We start from the raw sequence: 20,798 nt of genomic DNA, 5'->3' as shown, positions 1-20,798 counted from the left end.
CACTGCTAATTTGATAACTGTCAACAGGAAATATTAATTGCCAATGAATAAAGTCGAGGTTGGCTTTTAAGCCCCGCCCAATACTCCACAAAATTCGCTGCAATCAGACTAATATTCTACAGAACACTTCCAACACATCAATTCAAGTTATTCGAATGATTTGACTCAATAATTTTCATGCCAAGTTGTAGCCTAATCTCAAAAACTATTGTAACAATTTTGATAGAATTTAGATTATAAATGTTGCACAAAAATAATCTTATCTTTCAATTCCCGTAGCGAAGCACGGGTGCCCTGCCTGCTAGTATGTGCTATTTTTCTTATTTTTTTCGTGTAATTGAATGAAGTTTTTCAATTCTACCATTTGGATGCTATTAAGAGGTAAGTTGTTTGTTGGCAGATGGGGCTGTACAACTTCAGGCCGTCAGTGCGCCCAGTGCCGCTGGAAGTGCACATCGCCGGCTTCCCGGGCAAACACTACTGTCCGCGCATGGCCACCATGAACCGACCCACCTTCCAGGCCATCCGCCAGCACTCGCCCGCGCAGCCGGCCCTCGTTTTCGTGTCCTCTCGGCGGCAAACGCGCCTCACCGCCCTCGACCTCATCGCCTTCCTCGCCGGCGAAGACAACCCCAAGCAGTGGATGCACATGAGCGAACAGGAGATGGATCAGATCATCGGCTCCATCAACGATCCCAACCTCAAACTCACACTAGCGTTTGGTATCGGCATGCACCACGCAGGCTTACAAGAGCGCGACAGGAAAACTGTCGAGGAACTGTTTGTGAACCAGAAGATACAAGTCCTCATCGCTACTGCCACCTTAGCCTGGGGCGTCAACTTCCCCGCGCATCTAGTCGTCATCAAAGGCACCGAGTACTTCGACGGAAAGGTCAAACGTTACGTAGACATGCCCATTACAGACATCCTACAAATGATGGGACGTGCTGGGCGACCCCAGTTCGACAACCAAGGGATGGCTGTAGTTCTTGTGCACGACGTGAAGAAGAATTTCTACAAAAAGTTCCTCTACGAGCCCTTTCCAGTGGAATCGAGTCTGCTCGCCGTGCTACCCGATCATCTGAATGCGGAGATAGTGGCCGGCTCCATTCAGAATCGCCAGCAAGCGCTTGATTATCTGACGTGGACGTATTTCTTCAGGCGGTTGCTGAAGAATCCCAGCTACTATGGATTGGAGACGTTGGATGCGGCTGATGTCAATCATTATTTGTCGGGCTTGGTTGAGAAGTCGCTGAAAACGCTCGAGGATGCGTTCTGTGTGACATTCGAAGAGGTGATTTCTCATTTTTATTCATTGAATAACACAAAACAATAATTAGAAAAGAAAAACATGTAATGGTCTATCTATCTATTTGTGTTATATATCTACTTCTTCTATGATATATCTATTTCTAATATTATATATCTACTTTACTTCTACTTCTTCTATTTATTCATAAGTCGATCTCTTCAGTTCTATTAATTCACTGTTCTTAATTTTCTCTAACAAGTATTCCAAATATTCATTAATAAATATTTAGTTGAATAAAATTGAACTAACTAAGCCGACATAATTAGTCCAAATTTATAGTCACACCATATCATTCACCTTGAAAATTGCAAATCAGAAAAGATTTCCATTTTAAAATTTCAGTAGGTTGGCAAGATATAGATATGCTGTAGGGCGAAAAACACAGGATATATGAAACAGACATAAGTATTCATCTTGACCAAAATTACATGGCATTAGGCTACTACAACAAATACATTTTCATAATCATGTATTATTCATTGTCTGAATTCAGATTAAGTATTAGTGTTTATTTCATTGTCTGCAGTTGGATGCACGTATTATAAATGATTCCATGTGATTCAATCTTGACAAAGCAGACTTCAAATATCAACAATCAATCATAAGTGTTCAACTAGATACTAGAATCTTTATGTCTGGTTCACTAAAGCGTGTTCTGCTAACAACGTACTTTGAAAATCGTTTATGAACACGGCCTCAAATCTGATTTCTAGAGTTCAAATTTCAAAATCTCTGTTTTTTTTAAGTTCTGATTTCTGAACTTTCTAAACGTTCAAACTACTGTCCTCAAAATAACATTGAACCGAATTCTAATTTATAAATTACCTTACGGTTCATATTTCCTAACGATCAATGCTTTAGTTTTGCTTCTACTATCTATTTCAGGATGAGAGAGGAGTATTGCCGACATCGATGGGGCGCATTTCGTCATACTACTACTTGTCGCACATGACGATGCTGCACTTGAGGAACAATCTGAGTCCAACGCTGTCCTGGCAACAGCTGCTGGATGTCATGTGCAAAGTGCATGAGTACAGTCAGCTGCCTGTCAGGCACAATGAGGACATCTTGAATGGGTCAGTCATTCATGTACCATAAAATGTGCTTTTTATCGCATCAGTACGGTAGGGAACAAAGAACACAACAATAATCCTGGAGTTCTCTTCTTGAAGATATTTCTTTTTTTGACCGAGCGAAGTGGGGTCTAAGATTGAAGTCGACGGTTTTGCATTTCTCTTTATGTTTATATGTTTCGCATTTACGGCGAAACGCAGCAATAGATTTTCATAAAATTTGACAGGCATGTTCCTTTTTGAATTTCGCGACGACGTATTTATAAGGTTTTTTTGAAATTTTGTATTTGAAGGATAATACAAAAGGAAAAGGAGTCTCCTTCGAACGCCAATATTACCGTAAAAATCAGAATATAGAAGTATTCATCACAAATCAGCTGTCGAGTGGATTATTAATTGCATGCAATTAGTATCTCAATGTAACTTGGTAAAAAATCAGCTGTCGTGTGGACTATTAATTGCAAGCAATGACGCATGCAATTGATAACTCGAAGTAGCATATTATTTTCTCCCGACGACTTTTATCTGTTTTGAACTCGGTAAGCTTTTAATGATAGTAGCATAGTTGTTTACAAAAAAATATTGTCGATACAACAACCCAAACAGCCATTAATTGTTTACACACCGATATCTCGCTTATACGTCATGACAGGACATAATTCATTATGATGGACTGTATTAGATAAGACTGTGGTTTTTAACTGCGCTAAGTCTACTGTTCACAGAACTACTAGTTTTAATTTACTTTTTATTTTCAGGGCTACCGAAAGTATTGAAACGCAATAGAATATATCAAGTACCCTTCTATTTTATCACAACTAAAATAAAGTCATTAATAAATAAAAATATTAAGACATTGTCAAAAACCACATTTATTGATAGTTAGAAAGACCGGTTTCGGTTGTTACACCATTGTCAATAAATCTCTGGTTTTTGACAATTTCTTAATATTTTATTTTATATGAATAGTTACCTCAATATCAACTTCACAACTACACTAAAAAGGTAAAATCATTATCATAATTCATCAAAAACACTAAGAATATTAAAGAATAGTTTTGAAAATATAAAACATAATTTTGTCTTCACTTGAAGATATGTTATGATAACTATTGTTTACAAATGTTTGACAACTATTATTTTATATTCCTTAAAAAATATTAAAGATGTTTACAATTAATCAATTTTTAAATTAGTTATTTTCTCAAGAAGTTATCCTCAGAATATTAGGAAAGAAACCAGTAAATAGTAAAATTAATATCAAAATTATAATTAAACTTTGCTAAAACCATTGATGGCAATACACGCCATAAGACGCGGTAGTGTAATTCTGTTATCTGTGGTATAAAAATAAAAATCGCATTTATTTGAAATGAATAGTGGTGAATTGTATTGAAATTGCAGGAACCTGGCAAAAGAATGTCCTCTGCCGGTCGACCAGTTGACTCTTGACTCGCCGCACACAAAGGCGTTCCTGCTGCTGCAGGCCTACTTCAGTCGTATTCCAATGCCTTGCACCGACTATAACACTGATCTCAAGTCGGTTCTCGATCAAGCAATACGTATTCTTCAGGTAATCAATTGCATCAAGTCATACACAATTGTAACTCAATCAGTTCAACAGCTCTTACATTGATTGTAAATTGTGTATGGAAAGTGTAATTTCTGTTCTAAATAAATTACAAGCTTTAATTTAGGGGCGTTTTTGATTAATTATCTTATTTTATCGTATTCTGTTCTCTGTTCTATTTCAGTACACTCCAGTCTATTATATTCTTGTTCAGTCATTTTTCCATTATTCTATTCTATCCAAGTCTTTCATTATTTTATTCCAGTATAGTCTAGTCATATTTTTACTATTCTATTTTATTCTAGTATAGTATAGTTTCTTCTATTTTTCCATTATTCTTCTTTATTCTAGTACAGTATATTACAGTATTTTTCATTCCACTCTATTGATATTACTATCCTACTCCATTACTCTATTGCTATTATACTCTAGTCTAGTCTAGTCTGGAATTTGAGTTGACTAGACTCTATTCTAATGGATTTCGTTGACGTCCTACTCTGTATGTTGCGGTATAGTCCAGTTTTTTTTATATTCTAGTCTAGTCATATATCCATTATTCAATTTTATTTTTCTTTTCTGTGTGTTGCAGTATAGTCTTTTCTTTTATATTCTAGTCCAGTCATGGACATTATTCAATTTTATTCGAGTATTTTATTATTTTATTCTAGAATAGTCTAGTCTCTTCTATTCTTTATTATTCTTCTCTATTCTAGTACAAGTATAGTGTTTTCCATTCCACTCTATTAATATTACTATTCTAGTATAGTCTAGTGTAGAATTTGAGTTGACTAGATGGATTGGGTTGTACTGTATGTTGACGTTGTAGGCGATGATAGACGTGAGCGCGGAACAAGGGTGGCTGGCGACAACACTGCGACTGCAGCAGCTGATGCAAAGTGTAGTGCAGGGTCGCTGGCTGAAGGACTCCCCCCTCACCACGCTGCCCCACCTCAGCCCCGCCCTCATGCGGCTGTTCAGGCGACACCGCAAGTGGGCCATGCTGCCCGCACTCTTGCGCATCCGCTACAAGGGCCTGGTCGCCATCTTGTCGGCCCAGTTGACTGAGGCCGAGATCGAGCAGGTGATCTACTTACAGTAATAGATTCGATGAAAATGGATATTTCGTATCCTCTTTTAGTGCCTGTTCCTACCTTAGACTCATTCTCGTACACAGGCAGTAATGCCTCTGCGAGAGTAAATATTTCTTGATATATTTGTTTATCTGCTGTCATTTCTGTGGTGCTGAAAGTGTATTGTAAAGTGTATTCTTATTTTATGATGTACCACTGTAATTGCTTGTACGACTTATGAAATAAATAACTTTTAGAATTGAATTCAAAATGGTTCACTTAATGTTATTACATGTATGTTTTGTTATGTACGCTCATTGTTATTCCAATATTTGTTGTGTTATGTCATAGAGAAAATGAAAACACAAATTGAAATTCAACAACTATTATTATTATATAATAGTATATAAACAGAACCTGGTTTCTAGAGGAAATTTAATAAGAAAAATAAGAGAAATTTCTGAAAAATAAGAAAATAAGAAACTTTAGAAAAATAAGAGAAATTTCTGTTCCCTCTTGTGTAGACAGCAAGTTGTAAACAAAGAGCTAGAGATGTGGCTGGTGAAGCCACAAAACCAGGTTCTGTTTATATACTATTATATAATAATAATAGTTGTTGAATTTCAATTTGTGTTTTCATTTTCTCTATGACATAACACAACAAATATTGGAATAACAATACGCGTACATAACAAATCATACATGTAATAACTTTAAGTAAACCATTTTGAATTGAAAATGTGAAAAAACAGCTGAAAATGTGGCTAGTGAAGCCACGAAACCAGGTTCTGTTCACATTGTATTATATATAGAATAATAAAAGTGTTGGACAATTTAAATTTGTGTTTTCATTATGGAAAAGTAGCACATGACACACATCACAACGTAATGTCATAGTGAAAAGATAGCATTGGAAGATATTCCATGGTATGGGTCGTTTATGTTCCATATTTCAAGCCAACTTTTTATTAACTCAAGCCGATTACTGTCAATTATTACTGTGTTGTTGGGGTGAGAGTTTAAGAACGGCAAAGTATGAGAGACTACTAGGGATATCTTCTTGTGCTATCATTTCTCTATGTTGAGTAATTGCGTGGTTCATAAAGGCAATTAATTGAATGATAATTTTCCTAAGGAAGGTGACACTCAATTGAATGCTAATAGATGAAACTCAGATTGCCAATTGAATGACAACTCAGAGAGGTTAAATATCAAGAGCCATCAATAGATTGAGGGGAATGTAGGAAATACATTTTCAGACAGGGAGTGTAGATACGGGAAATTACTGGCGATCAGTGCATTGTTTTTCCGTCAATTACCATTAATTCACATTTTGACAGATTACATATATTGAAAATAGATGAGAAATTGTATTCATCAAAATGCTAATAAATAATAATTATTTATTGGCAGCATTCAATTTGGATATTAATAATTGATATTTAGACCGATGTTTGGTGAATGTAAATTGGTGGAAAGTAACGTTATAAAAAAGCACTGGCCGCCAGTAACTTTCTTTCTCTACTCTCTTTGTCTCTAAGCAGCTCTAGATAGAAAAAATAATGATGTCAAGAGAGTGATTTTAAAAACATTTGTAAATTGTAGAGATATATGTGATTTTAAAATTCATTTTTTTATATTTCATTCCACCATTTTTCAACAGTTATAATTTTAATTATTTCAGATCTACAAAGTGCTGCAAGACCTGCCCGACATAAGAATGTCGGTTGCGTTGAGAGGAAGCTGGAAAGATGCTGGAAGTGATGAAGAAGAAAAGGTTTTGGACAAGACTGATCTAGCTTCGGGCGAGTGCGTGTTGTCGAGCAGAACTTCGCTGGTGGCTGGGCAAGAGTACACTCTCTGTGTCAAGTTCGCCAAGCTCAATCCCTCCAAGTAAGTCCTTCACAAAATTCACTTCGCTAGTGCAATATTATTTAATGTAATGAGATTTTAATAAGCATCTTCATATTCACCTGCGAATTACCGCACTGAAAATTGACAGCACAGAACAGAACTTGAGAATTTTAAAATTAAATTATTTATTTTATATGAGAATAATATTCTATATTATTATATCTTATATTAATCCTCAATCCTATAATATTATTATATGATATGTTTAATAATAAATATGATATATTTAATAATCCCATATCAATAACCATAACTCTTGATTATAATATAAAGTTAAGATTCAATATTATTCATACATGTAAATTCCAAAGTACAAATATTACATTACGGTAGTATTCAAGCTCCCCTCTATACAATGAATTCTTTCAACAAGAGACTTACTAGTATTTCACATTTTTATTTTTTTCGCTATCCAGGTTCGAAAATGTTCAAGGTTCAATGAACTTATTAATACTCTCATAATAATATAATATTTTATGAATTTTCCTCTGTTGTTAGCATGTCAATACTGAATTTCTGTATATTACAGTGTTTTTTTCTGGCTGATATTCAAGTGTATAATGATTGGAAATATAAATTACTATTTCATGAATTTCTCTCTGTTAATATTTGATATTGCAGAAGGACTCTGGGTATATTAATATGATTTACCCTTTCTCTTCAGATAATAATATAAGGGTATTTAAATTTGATTAAAAACATATTTCCATCTGTAGACTGGCTGGCCGCTATGGCTTCGTATAAAATGAGCTCTGCTATTCAGAGATTGTCAGTTTGGTGTAAAGGTAGGCATTCCTGACCGGTAATTAGGAGGTACTGTGTTCGATTCCCGGGCTGACAAATAATTTTTGTATAGTAGCGCTCATCGAATTTCCATCTAGCTGTTTAACCTGTTGTCAATATTTGCAGTAGCACAAGTCTTCGGGGTGATTTACAGCATTTAATTTGGATTTTCCTTTATCAATAATTATTGTATTGATTATTGTATTGTTTAAAATCGATACAAGTTTCTTTCAATTAATTGTTATGATAATTGTATTAATTTCAAAACTAGTTTCTCGTTATTTCAATTAATACAAAATTGTGACAAATTGTTTTACTCGAAATTGATATTGGTATTCATGTCTTACGTTGTTTTTACTCATAAATAAAAATAGCTATTTATGTATTAAGAGCGTAATGCGCGACTTTATCGCTCGCGCATAACAGTTATCATGCGACGCGAAGCGGAGCGTGATAATTTTGCAAGAGCGATAAAGAAGCATTACGTGCGAATTACATACAATTTTTTTTCTAAAACTGCCCAAACCTGTTAAATTACTTATATCGGAGTTACAATTACCGACTTTTTAGGTTAAGATCTGACCTTTTGGCGAGCTGCTTAACATCAGCTGATTAGCGAGCGTAAAGAAACTTCTGCGCATGCGCGAATGATTAGTGAGCGTAAAGAAAATCTACGGCGCATGCGCGGATGGTTAGCGAGCGAAAAAGTAGATTCTCCTCAGAAATAAGCTGTTTTACGAGGAGAATTGAGTATGTAAATTCTTTTTTTTACGCGCAGTTGTAGAAAATAGTTATTTGTGCAACTAGTGCGCAAAGTGACACTTTGCTGCACCGAAAGAAACGTTTACACACGAGCCGTAGGCGAGTGCGGAATAATGGTTTCTTGAGTGCAGCAAAGAAACTTTGCGCACGTATTGCACATTACATTTTTTCCTACAGTTACCATAGAACGTGAAAAGTCAGTAATAAACGGTGAACATGACCTATACTCAATCAAATGTTTGTTTGTGCAAATCTGTAGTATTTTTAATGCTGAAAATGAATATTGTAACCATTCCACAACAGAATTATTTTAAATTTAGTCTAAATGACAATAGAATGAGTATTATAACATTATATGAGATTCAATTATAATAGTACTTCATCTACAGGAAGTCATCAGCAAGTGTAGGAATGGCCATAACACTTGGCTTTATAGATGTATTTTGATCCATCTATGAGCCTCACAAACTGTATACTTCAGCCGTGACTAACAGTTTAATATTCTCTATCCAAAAACACAGAAGTTATGCACCAAAACTTTGCTTATACTTATAAGGTGCCCATTACTTTGTTTTATTGATTAATTTGTCTATGCGATCAAAGCTGTAAGCCTCTATATATGTTATAATTTTTATATTGATGTAAATAAATAAGTTAATAGGCCAAGGACTGATTAAGGATTAGGCTAGTGATCAGCCCTCAGGACAGACTTAAGTCTAACCTGACCATTCTATAAAAATTTATTATTTTAGTCCAGTTCCAAATATTCTCAAGTTTGAGTCTGAATGATATTTTATACTCTATATTAGTGTAAAAAATATAGTTTCAGCATGTTTTTTTTAGTGAATACATGAGTAAACGTGTCAATTTGGCCTTTCTGGCCAAGCGCCTAGAAGCCTACGCATGAAATGTATAAGGTTATACTACATTCTTTAAAACGTGATTAAATTATATTATATAGACATTACCTGAAATGCTGAACTTCAATCATTCAAGTCACTGTTGGGTAAACAGGATATTGTAGGTCCAGTGTTTTTGATTAAGGTATTTAATGACTTAATTACATTCTGTATTCTGTTTCTAATTCATCCAACGGCATTGATTGAAGATATTCTACTAAAATGTGAGTAGAGATGATTAGGGGAGTTGAAGAACTGAAGAACTTTTTTTAAGTGTGAATATTTATGTTTCAACTTTAAACCTAATAGATACATTATTGTTTTGAAATAACACCTTAGTAACAAAAACAAACCTAACCACAAACGTAAATAAAGTAGCATAAGAAATACGTGATTCCTTGATCATATGGTCGATAAATGTTTCTAATGTCTTCCAGTTGAAAATATAGGTATCTCACACATAAAAATCGTTTATGATAAGTTGAATAGAGATAAAATATGATAAGTTGAATAGAGATAAAATATTGACATTAAATACTATAAAAACGTTTTGTTTATTTACTGTTTGTTATACTTATATTGAATGTACAGTTGGTACAGTTATTTATAACTATTCCAGCAGCAGACGACATTTGTGATTCGGCTTGAACTGTTGCCGTTGTCTGTTTGTTTACATTCTGCCCAAGAATCATGTTTCCTGTTGTAATTTTTGTTTTTAATGAATCTTCTATATAGCCTTCAGCTACAGAAGAGCTCTTCCAACCTCCATGTCGTTTTAATTGTAGGATATCTCCTCCTCCATCAACTAAAAGTGTAGCCGACGTCCTCCGAAAGCAATGTCCAGTATAATCATTTGGATTGTTCAATTTTAAAAACGTAGCTACATCACAATGTACTTTGGCGATGGTATTGATACCTACATGTTGCTTACTGCAAACTCCTTTTTATACCTTAAGAACAATCGACCAGTTGTCATTATCCTGTGGTCTCAATTTCACATATTCTCTAAAAGCTCTACATAATTTATGCCCTTTTCATCATCATTGTTTACTGTAAATATACGGCTTTTATTGTTTTTTGATCTTGGAATCTTCACAATTAGAATCGACCCTTTATCTTCAATATCTTCTATTTGCATGTTTGTAAGCTCGTCACGCCTACACGCACCAGCGACTCCAATTAACATAACCACTTTTTCCATTAAAAAAACATCATTTGGTGCAGTTTTCATGAATGTGTCAATTTCATCTTTTGTAAGAGTTTTCGTTTTTTGGGTTTGTAACCTACAGAAGTTTTTTTCAGAAAAGCTGTAACTTTTTTAAAGCGACTAATGTCCAAGTCATTTTTTACACTAATTGTTGATTTCAACATTGAATAAATGCCCCAAAGAGTAGAAGGACTAAATTTTTTCGACAACTACGAAAAGTAAACTAATAAAACGTTTTCTGTAATGTTCTGCACCCTATTCTTTTTGCACCATTCACAAAATACATTGTATTGTCGTTCGTATTTCAACTTTGACTTCTCCGGTAGAAGATTCAATGACACTGAATTTGCTAAATCCACTAAATTTTCTGAAGTACTGTTCTCTTGATCACTATCACTATTCATTTTTTCAATATGTTGAATTAATTGTATAATAAAAAATTGATTAAACGTTTTATCTTGCTTTGTAAACTTTCAAATTGTACGATACTACCGATTCAATATTTCGCGGCATTAATCAGCTGTTTAATGAATATTTCCAGCCAGCGACATAGGTTTACCAACATTTCTTTTACTTTGTCGCACTCTACCGTCATAAAGCGTGTTAACTATTTTGTGTTGCTATGTTGATAATTTGGAGTGCGACAAAGTCTTTGCCGTACTCTATTCTACATTCCCGCACTGGGTATGGGAATAGGGTATTTTGCGTACTATAATTGATGCGGGAATGAGCACTTTTTCGGGTAACTGAAGGAAAAATATTTTCTCTACAACTGCGTGTAAAAAAAGAATTTACATACTCAATATTCTCCTCGTAAAACAGCTTATTTCTGAGGAGAATCCACTTTTTCGCTCGCTAACCATCTGCGCATGCACAGTAGATTTTCTTTACGCTCGCTAATCATTCGCGCATGCGCAGAAGTTTCTTTACGCTCGCTAATCAGCTGATGATAAGCAGCTTGCCAAAAGTAGGTCAGATCTTAACCTAAAAAGTCGGTAATAATGATCACAGAATATGTACAGAATGGAAACTGTCAATAAAGCGCCTATCTAACCAATGCTTTTTACATGACGCAAATACTAGACACGTCACGTGACCTTGGGAAGTTCCAATCCTGGTCTTCTGATTGGCTCGTGGCAGTGAACAAGATCAATTGATCCGGATCATTAAAGTGATCCGAACCTACTATCAATACTATTACAATGCGGCGCTTCCTAACAAGGTGGCGGATTTTTGCGTCAGGGTACTAGCCAAGTTTCCATACTGTATGTATACTGTCATAATATTGTACCGGTTCTGCTTAAGCAGCCATGATGGATATCAGTGAAGACGAATTATTATTAACTCCGCCAGATATAAGTTATTTAAGAGGTTTGTGCAGTTGTAGAAAAAATGTTGTATGTAATTTGTGCGTAATGCTTCTTTATCGGTCTTGCAAAATTATCACGCTCCGCTGCGCGTCGCGTGATAAATGGTTTGCGCGAGCGATAAAGTCGCGCATTACGCTCTTAATACATAAATAGCTATTATGGATGTGAATAGTATCATTACATATCATTACAATTACATCTTGGATATAAGAGGCCGTGAATAAAACTACTGAAGTTATCACAAGCATTTATTTGTGGTTATAAAATGTATATGAAATGAAAATTGTGCTGAACAAAAATAACAAATTTAAGATTTTAATATTGCCGTATCTTTTGATACCAATCTATTATTATATTTTTCAATTGACATTGTTTTGTTCGATGTTAGAGAGAGAAAAGCGCATGCACCACGTTTTTCAAAGCCGACAGAGCCTGGCTGGTTCTTGACGTTGGGCAGCATTGAACAAAAAGAGTTAATCGCCATGAAACGAGTTCCACCGATTTCTTCCCGTTGTACGCATCAGCTCACCTTTACTGCGCCACAAGTTCCAGGTATGTATCTTTAATCTATGTAGCCCTACTGGGTATTTCTTAGTAATTTCCAGTTCATTTTTCGATTGAGTGAAGCGAATTCCAGTTTAGAGATTCTTTAGAGAGTTCTTTGTATGTCCTACTCTAACTGACGAAGGCTTTGAACATTCTACTTTTTTCCATAACAGACGTTAGAATGCATTTAGGCACAAATGTGAGCTTAGAAAGCTAAGCACATCTTGTGTGGGACTGTCTATTCTTGAGTTGAGAGCCCATCAGCCATGTAGGAGGCGTTTGACATTGTCGTGCGTCCACGGTATAGCCACACACTCAACACTGGATGCATACACACTAAACTAAACAGCCTGGTGTTCTACAAAAGTAGAACTGGGATTCTCACAATAAGAAATTGCTACAGTCTACACTACTCGGAGTACAAACTGCATCCTCCTACATTAGTGATTCACTACAGAGAAGAGGTGTCTCTTCTCCCCACAAGGCTTTACAAATAAGCCTTGAGGCACAAATAAGACCATTCGACTTGAAAATTACGAACAATACAATTGCAAATAATCTTGTAAACATTATTCAGATCAAGATCGTTGGCCAACGAAATTGACTCCCTTCTTCGTTATTTTAGATGATACAATAGGCTATGATGGAAATTTAAAAAACATGTACGAGGGCCATTTCACAACCTTCGATCAGCCATAAATAATACTTTATATGTATATAAAAGAATTATTTTTCCTCTAAAAGTTACTTCCACTTATGATTATTGTTCGACATAATTTGGAAGCTCTGCCCTCAAAGTCATGTCTTGAGTTTGGGGAAAAGCTTCAGATTCTTAGTGACCAAGCCAAGTTTGTATGGTGAATGATCGAAATTATCCCATTTGATTTGCTGGAGAAGCCGTTTGGTTGCACCAGCACTAAGAGGCCGAGTTGTCATGGATCACGTCGATTCTGGAAGTCACTTCAACTTCAATTTTTCGATCCCATTCTCCCAACACTCAAAACCAACACTCATAATGTTGCCTGTATAAACTTGAATAATTATTCATTAGTTTTTACTAAACTATAGCCTTTTGCTTGCAAAAACGAGTAACGCTACCCAACTAGCACTTGGCGGTAGACTCAATTGAGGCGGCCATGTTTCTGGGTCTATAACTCGACATCAATTGAAGATCTGGCCGTCAACTTTACTGTACTCCATTTACCTTATTAAATTGACTATTCACTATTATCTAATATTATCTTAACTATCGCTTGATTCACTTAATTGACTTTCATTTTACTATAACTATAGAGAAAATTGGATTTCATTGGGAGATACCCCTTGGTACAGAACGTTTATGTTCCAAATTTCACTGTCAACTCAAGTTCTTACATTCTCACCCGGCCAAAACTGTAATAATAGACAGTAGTCGGCTTGAAATTTGGAACATAAACTCCATTGCCAAAACTCCGTTGCTTCATTTGCCAAATTGCTGTCGGGTTATAGACCCAGAAACACGACCTATACCATGAGATATCTTCTTCTACTATGCTATAACACGCACTTAGTCCTTCTATCTATTGATAAGTGAACAAATTTTTCATCTATCTATTGATAAGTGAACAAAATTTTTATTATGTCCCTGGAATGAATACCTATAACACTAAGCCTTACTAAATACCTACTGCCCTACCGTTATCGCCAATGTTCCAAAATTTTTAAAATTTATTGTTTGTAATGAACAAGATATTCTCCCCTGTACAGTTCTACAGGTCTAGCATCAAATTATTCAAATCATTTTCTGGAATATTTATTCATTCTATTGCATATTAAAATAGATTTTACTTTGATTTCCTAGGCAGAGCGCAGTTGGCTTTGTACCTGATGTCTGATACGTACCTAGGACTTGACCAACAGTACACACTGGACTTTGATATTTCATGCTGAGATCCTCAAATAAGACTGATGTAGAAGGCTCCCGTGAAGAAAAGTGTCAATACTTTCCATTATTATTATTACTATGCCTGGTAGACTTTCTTCGCTAGCCAACGCTGAATAGTCTCCAAGATAAAATACATCAGGCCAAATGAATAGGAATTTTTGGTATAGGGTTTAGGTTGTAAGAAAAATGTGATAACAGTCTTACATAATATAACTATTTTTAAAAAGATCAATATTATTTATTATAGATAGGAATAGCCTATGGAAAGTTATAAACATATTTTAATTATTTAATGATATTTTTACGTTGGCTAAGTTGCCCTTCAGAACGATCTTAGTCAATTTTGGCTTGGTTGCATAGCAATCAAGTACTTGAATCGTTCTGATTGGTTCATAAGGCCGGTTACAGAGCTCGACCGATCGTCAGTGCGTATGTACCATCCTGACCGTACGCATCGATTAATCAGTTTTACACATTCAGAGCTCGACCGACCGTCGGTGCGTATGCACATATATCAGTTTTTCTGACTCACAAAATGGACGCCTTTACAGATTGTTATTGCAGCTTATATCTTCGTAAAGGAAAGATTAAAGACGTAGATATCAAGTTCACCCGATGGTCGCCCAAAGAGCATTTCAAAGGGAATTTAGTTCCATAGGAGATGACCTTGAGGTTGTGAATGAAAGTCATATATAATTTCGCTCCTGGGTTTTGGAAGATTTTGTGTTATAAATAGTCACGGATAAGTACAAATTTTGTATTAATTTCATTATTAATTGTTTCTTGATCACGTTTTATCATTTTGTTTTAGATTTTAATTCTTAATTCTATTTTATAAGCCAAACATCGTTTAGAGGTTATTTTGAGGTTAGGTTTTCGAGATTTAAAAATAAACATAGATAGTTTACTTGACTAAAATTATAACCAAATTAAAATCCTATCATTTATAAATTAATTATTATTATTGCAAGTAATATAATTTCTTAGATAGGAAGATGAGCTCAAGTAGAACACCGAAGGCTATTAATAGAAATGTACACATAGCGGAGTACTTACGCGTTCCCAAAACCAAAATTCAAAAACGCCAAAACCAAAAACCCCAGTTCCTCAAACTACTTTAGCCGAAAAAGTTGCTCAATTACAAAGTAGCCACACTAATTTAAAAAACCAATTAGAAGTAACTCTAAAAACGTCTGAGGAAGAAAGGTTAGGGATGGTAGAAGAAATTAAATCTTTGGAACTGATTATAAAATTACAAGATGAAGACCATAAAAAAGAAATACTAAATCTAAAAAATCAATGTAGTCTAATGTCGGAGGAAATAAAGAAACTAAAATCTAAATTTGATAATACTAAATGTATGATAGAACCTCCGTCCAAATGCAAAAAAATAGAATCTAACCTAAATGATGGGAAATGCTCTGAAAATGGTCGAAATAAAACGTACAGTGAGGTTTTGAAGACAGCAACCAAAAATATAGCTGAGGGAAATAAAGATAGGAAAGGGAGAGTTCTGCTACTGACGTCCAGTCATGGACGTGATTGCAGTGATCTCCTTGATAAAAGATTGAAAAATAAATTTGATGTCCAATGTTTTTTCAAGCCAAGTGCATCAATTAATGCAGTTGTAGAGTCAGCTAGGGAACAAACTAAAGACTTTGATGAAAATGACTATCTAATTGTACTGGGTGGCTCAAATAATATAAATGAACCTAACTTGAATCATCTTCCTCAAGTAACAGAAAAAATCAAGGAAATTGTGCCACTCAGCAAAAAAACAAACTTAATAATAAGTACTATTCCTAATAGGTTTGATAGGCCAGAATTAAATGAAGCAATCAATTGACAAACAAATCAATCCATAATACAATCAACAGCCTAAAAAATAAGAATTCTAAACAACTGGGGATTTGTTTTCTAAATGAAAGGCTGAAAAGACATAACTTCACTAATCATGGGTTGCATCTAAATCGATCTGGCAAAGTAATCTTTTGTAATAGATTGGCAGAGCTGATTGAAAGCCGTTTGCAATCCTCTGGTTTAAAAACAGTCAAAAAAACAAATAACGATTTTTTAGTAAATTGGCTCAAAACAGGGAAAGGGAAATAGCTACAAATGCTAGAGATAGAGTAGCACAAGATGGTAAGGTTTTTAGTATTTATCATCAAAATATTCAGTATCTCCGCAACAAAATTGACAGATTAGAAGTATTTCTTAAACAGGAGGATCCTGACATTGTTATTTTCACAGAGCATGGCTTAAAAATAAAGGAAATAGATCAAGTTAGGATTCCAGGCTATTCACTGAGATCAGAATTTTGTAGAATAGCTCATAGAAGTGGTGGTGTATGTATATTCACTAGCAATGCTAAACATACCCAAACTTATGAACTGGATTTTGTTAAGAGATTTTCTGTTGAGATGGATTTAGAGGTGACGGGACTAAGGTTAAAAATTGATGATCGATTTGAGGTAGCAGTGTTAGGTATCTATAGGTCACCAAATGGAGACTGGCAAAAATTTTGTGAGCTGCTCCATACACTTTTGGAAATTACAACCGCTCGTTTCACAAATGTTATAGTAGTAGGAGATTTCAATACCGATTTTGCCAGGCAGGATAAAATGACAGAGGATATTAGAGATAGCCTATTATTAATATGAATAATTTAGAAATTAAGGTCCACGAATATACAAGAGTAACTCGAACTTCACAGACAATTATTGATAATATCCTCACAAATATAGAAGGTTGTAATGTCAGGTTAGGTAGCTCAGATCTATCAGATCATAACTATCAAATTTTAGATGTTAAGTTGCAGGGCCAGAATCCAAGCAGAAAAAAAACTTTTGTGAAAGAAATTCAGCAATATGAGCTAGGAATTATAAATTGTTTGAAGCATATCTCATAGGTAGAAACCAGTGTGTTGAGCTTACCAAGGTAGATGGGAATGAAATAGTAAAAATTAAATCTCAAAAACTGGAGGTCCAGGCTGGAGTACCTCAAGGCTCAATTCTGGGTCCCTTACTGTTTCTGTTGTATGTGAACCAATTACCAAAAGAGTTAAAAGATCACAGAGCTCTGTTGTTTGCTGATGACACATCGCTTATCTTTAACAATTATTTATTAGATAGTCTAGAAATAAATGCTTTTACTGGAGTACAGTCAATTGTCCAATTCTTGAAGCAAAGGCAATTAACAATAAATAGTAAGAAATGTCAATTCCTACAATTCAAAAGTAAATATAATTCAGTAGAGGATAGAGAAATAAATGTGTTTGTAGAGGAAAATGAATTAGACCAAGAAGAGAAAGTAGCATTCTTGGGAATTTTATTGGACAGGAAATTAACATGGCATCCTTACATTGAGAGGATATGTAATAAGATATCATCTGGGGTATTTGTCCTGCGGCAGCTTGCTAGGCTGAATGATAAAAAACTACTGTTAACTGCTTACCATGGACTTATACTATCTCATATTAGGTATGCTATTTTAGTATGGGGTAATTCATCTCAACAAAATATGGACAGGGTGTTTAAGATTTAAAAGAAGGCACTCAGATGTATAGAGAAAGTGAATAGGTTAGACTCTTGTAGGCCTTTATTTAAAAAGCTTGGTCTATTAACTGTGCCATCTTTGTATGTATATGAAGTTGTAATGCATGTGAAAACGAGTGGTGTGATCCAGAATTCAGATGTTCATGAGTATAATACGCGAAACAGAGCAGATTATCATATAATGGGTCACAATAGTAGGTTATTTGAACAAAAACCAGATTATATTGGTAGGAAATTTTATAACAAGCTACCTCAAATCTTGAAAAGTAATGATGATTTGAAGATTTTCAAAAAACAAATTAAAAAATATTTAGTTGATAGAGCTTTTTATAGTGTACAAGAATTCCTTTCAAACCTAAACTAGGTTGAACTACTTAGTGTTAGAATTATTATGTAATAACATGACTTGTCTTATACTCCATGACTGGAGTCTTTAGGACGTAATCTTAAAAAAAAAAAAAAAAAATTATATACATCATTGCTTGGGGTGAAGATACATTTTTCAACTACCTCAGAATGTCCATCAGAAATTTTGATGAGTTATTTCGAGCTTGTATCACCATTGGGAATACTTGCAGCCACTTTAAGCTACGGATCAAATAAATGTGGATAATATTAATAATAGTGTATATGATTTTTTCAATAAAAACTTTAGAAATGTATAGAAAAACTCTGAATTCAAATATGACACTATTAATTGAATTCACTCATTATGCTATTCAATTTAATATCAGCTGATTGTCGGGCAATGGTGTCAGCACATTGGTTATGTTGCGATCGGGCTACTGATCAGTACAGCTCTGAAAGCTTCTAATTGTTTCAATAGCGTCAGTTGACCGATGGAACGGATGCACACGAGCTCGACCGATAGTCTTCGTACGCTGTATAAAACGCATGTTCCTGACTGTGCGCATGCGTGCCGTCAGTCCTACTCTGTACGGATACATGGAATATCTATGGAAAAGACAAGCAGACTGACGTACGCACTGACGGTCGTTCGAGCTCTGTAACCGGCCTAAGCAATAACACAAGCAAACTAGCAACTAGAGCGTTATTGTAACTACGGTTCTCATGGTCTGAACTGGCTAACTCCTTTTTAGAGGAATTAAGATTCTATCAGAACAGGTAACAGTGATTAGAAGGAAACTGTCTTGCAAATAAAAATAAACTCTTACTTCAAATATGTTCATACATTTTTCCCTCTAGTTATAAAAGCTTTTCAATGTAGGTTTGTTTTTAATGATACCAAAATATCATTTTGACCAAACTAAGTTTGTCAGTAAATACTCTTAGCCGACCATTTACTTTGGGAAAGAAACGAACGTTTCTGATTCCTAAAATGTTTTAAACCTTATGCAAAGAACATCACTACAAAGAATTATGAAGATAAACATTGGTATCTCTCTTATTAATCAAGTATTGAGTGCTCCGAAGATCAATACAAAAATTGTATAACAATGAAACGTTTCCACTAACGTACCTTGCTCGCAAAAACCTCTCAACTATTATATGACATTATACACTGTATGAGTTCAAACTGAATCAGATCAGATAGCGGTTTAAACTCAGATTGTATATCACATAATAAATTTAATACTCCAGCTTTTCAGTTAAACGTGGATGAGCTCCCAAGACCCAGCGCATACGATGTAACCGTTCTGCAAATAAAGTTGCAAACAAGTAGCGTCTGAAACCAATTTGCAACTTAAACAAAACTTCAGTCCGCACACGGGTGTACTGGCAAAACACAGATTGCAAACCAGTTGCATCTACTTTCTCTATTTGATCATGTGCAACTAAAGTCTGCAACGCAACTGCAACCGCGAGCCCAAGATTGTAGGCAACTGGTTTCAGACTGATCAAATACTAGTTGCATTGTTTTTGCCTGTCCACAATACATTGACAAGGTTGCAAAACAGTTGCTCACGCGCAACTAGTGTGCAACAGTTATTTTAAAACAGTCGAACAATGTGCGCTGGGCCGTATACGCGTTTGGAGCTACACATTAAAGTAATCTCAAAAAAGCCTAGAAGTTTTTTAATTTCATTTCAGAGAATTGAATGAAATGAATTTAATTTCACTCTCATGTAAATTTAAGAATTTCATTTCATGTTTTGAGAGTAGACTTTTCTTGCCGCATATCGAGAAACGCCCCGGTCAATTATAGTGGAAGAAATCAAGTTTGACGAAAACTTGCCATGAATGTGTGCAATAATACTCTCAATACATACTGATAAGCCTACTGTATAATATTGAGCATGTGTGTAACGGAATCACTGGTTCACGATTTCGGAGTGACGCATACTTGTTTTCTATTTTCCCTTTCACGCCACAGACATGCATCCTCGTGATGCGCCGATACTATACAAGCCATGCCATGGCCAATCTATAGTGTTGTTCATCTATGGTATGGAGAAAAGATAGCATATAAATGTTCTATATCTATTATAGTTCGCCATGTCCATGCGTATGTAGCGAAGTCTTGTATTTCTGTTTGAGAACGCTCAGTCACAAAAGATAAGATTCCTTATTTTAATGAACCTTAATTATCTTGACAAAGAGCCTGAGACGGCTCAATTGTCTTCAAAGCACAAATGATGTACATTTTATAAGAGAATGAAAACAATTTTGAACAATCTCCTCCATAATAACTTCATTATTTGTAGCATTATAATGTGATATAAATTTAATGTTTTACTGTAGTAAAACTGTTTTTAGTATTAAATAAGAGATCTATTGTTTGTTTTTATTATCTCAGAGTATATACATTTCTAGTACTGGAATGGCGAAACCAATTTTATAATAAATCGAATA

General features: G+C 34.8%; 1 protein-coding gene across 1 annotated transcript in view; it reads left to right on the top strand.

The window, feature by feature from the left end:
- LOC120352173 (activating signal cointegrator 1 complex subunit 3-like) overlaps window positions 1–14,658 on the top strand; it is a 16,449-nt gene extending 1,791 nt beyond the window's left edge. Inside the window, exons 2-8 of the mRNA XM_039431874.1 lie at window positions 401–1,294; window positions 2,198–2,388; window positions 3,790–3,958; window positions 4,782–5,036; window positions 6,710–6,918; window positions 12,349–12,512; window positions 14,347–14,658. Of these exons, the coding sequence (XP_039287808.1) occupies window positions 401–1,294; window positions 2,198–2,388; window positions 3,790–3,958; window positions 4,782–5,036; window positions 6,710–6,918; window positions 12,349–12,512; window positions 14,347–14,435 (1,971 nt within the window). The 3' untranslated portion in view covers window positions 14,436–14,658. The remainder of the gene's footprint in view (window positions 1–400; window positions 1,295–2,197; window positions 2,389–3,789; window positions 3,959–4,781; window positions 5,037–6,709; window positions 6,919–12,348; window positions 12,513–14,346) is intronic.
- Window positions 14,659–20,798: the final 6,140 nt, after the last annotated feature.

Source organism: Nilaparvata lugens, chromosome 7, assembly GCF_014356525.2.
Source record: "Nilaparvata lugens isolate BPH chromosome 7, ASM1435652v1, whole genome shotgun sequence".
Taxonomy (NCBI): Eukaryota; Metazoa; Arthropoda; class Insecta; order Hemiptera; family Delphacidae; genus Nilaparvata; species Nilaparvata lugens.
Note: the sequence above shows the minus strand (reverse complement) of the source record. Positions and strands in the feature narration are given on the sequence as shown.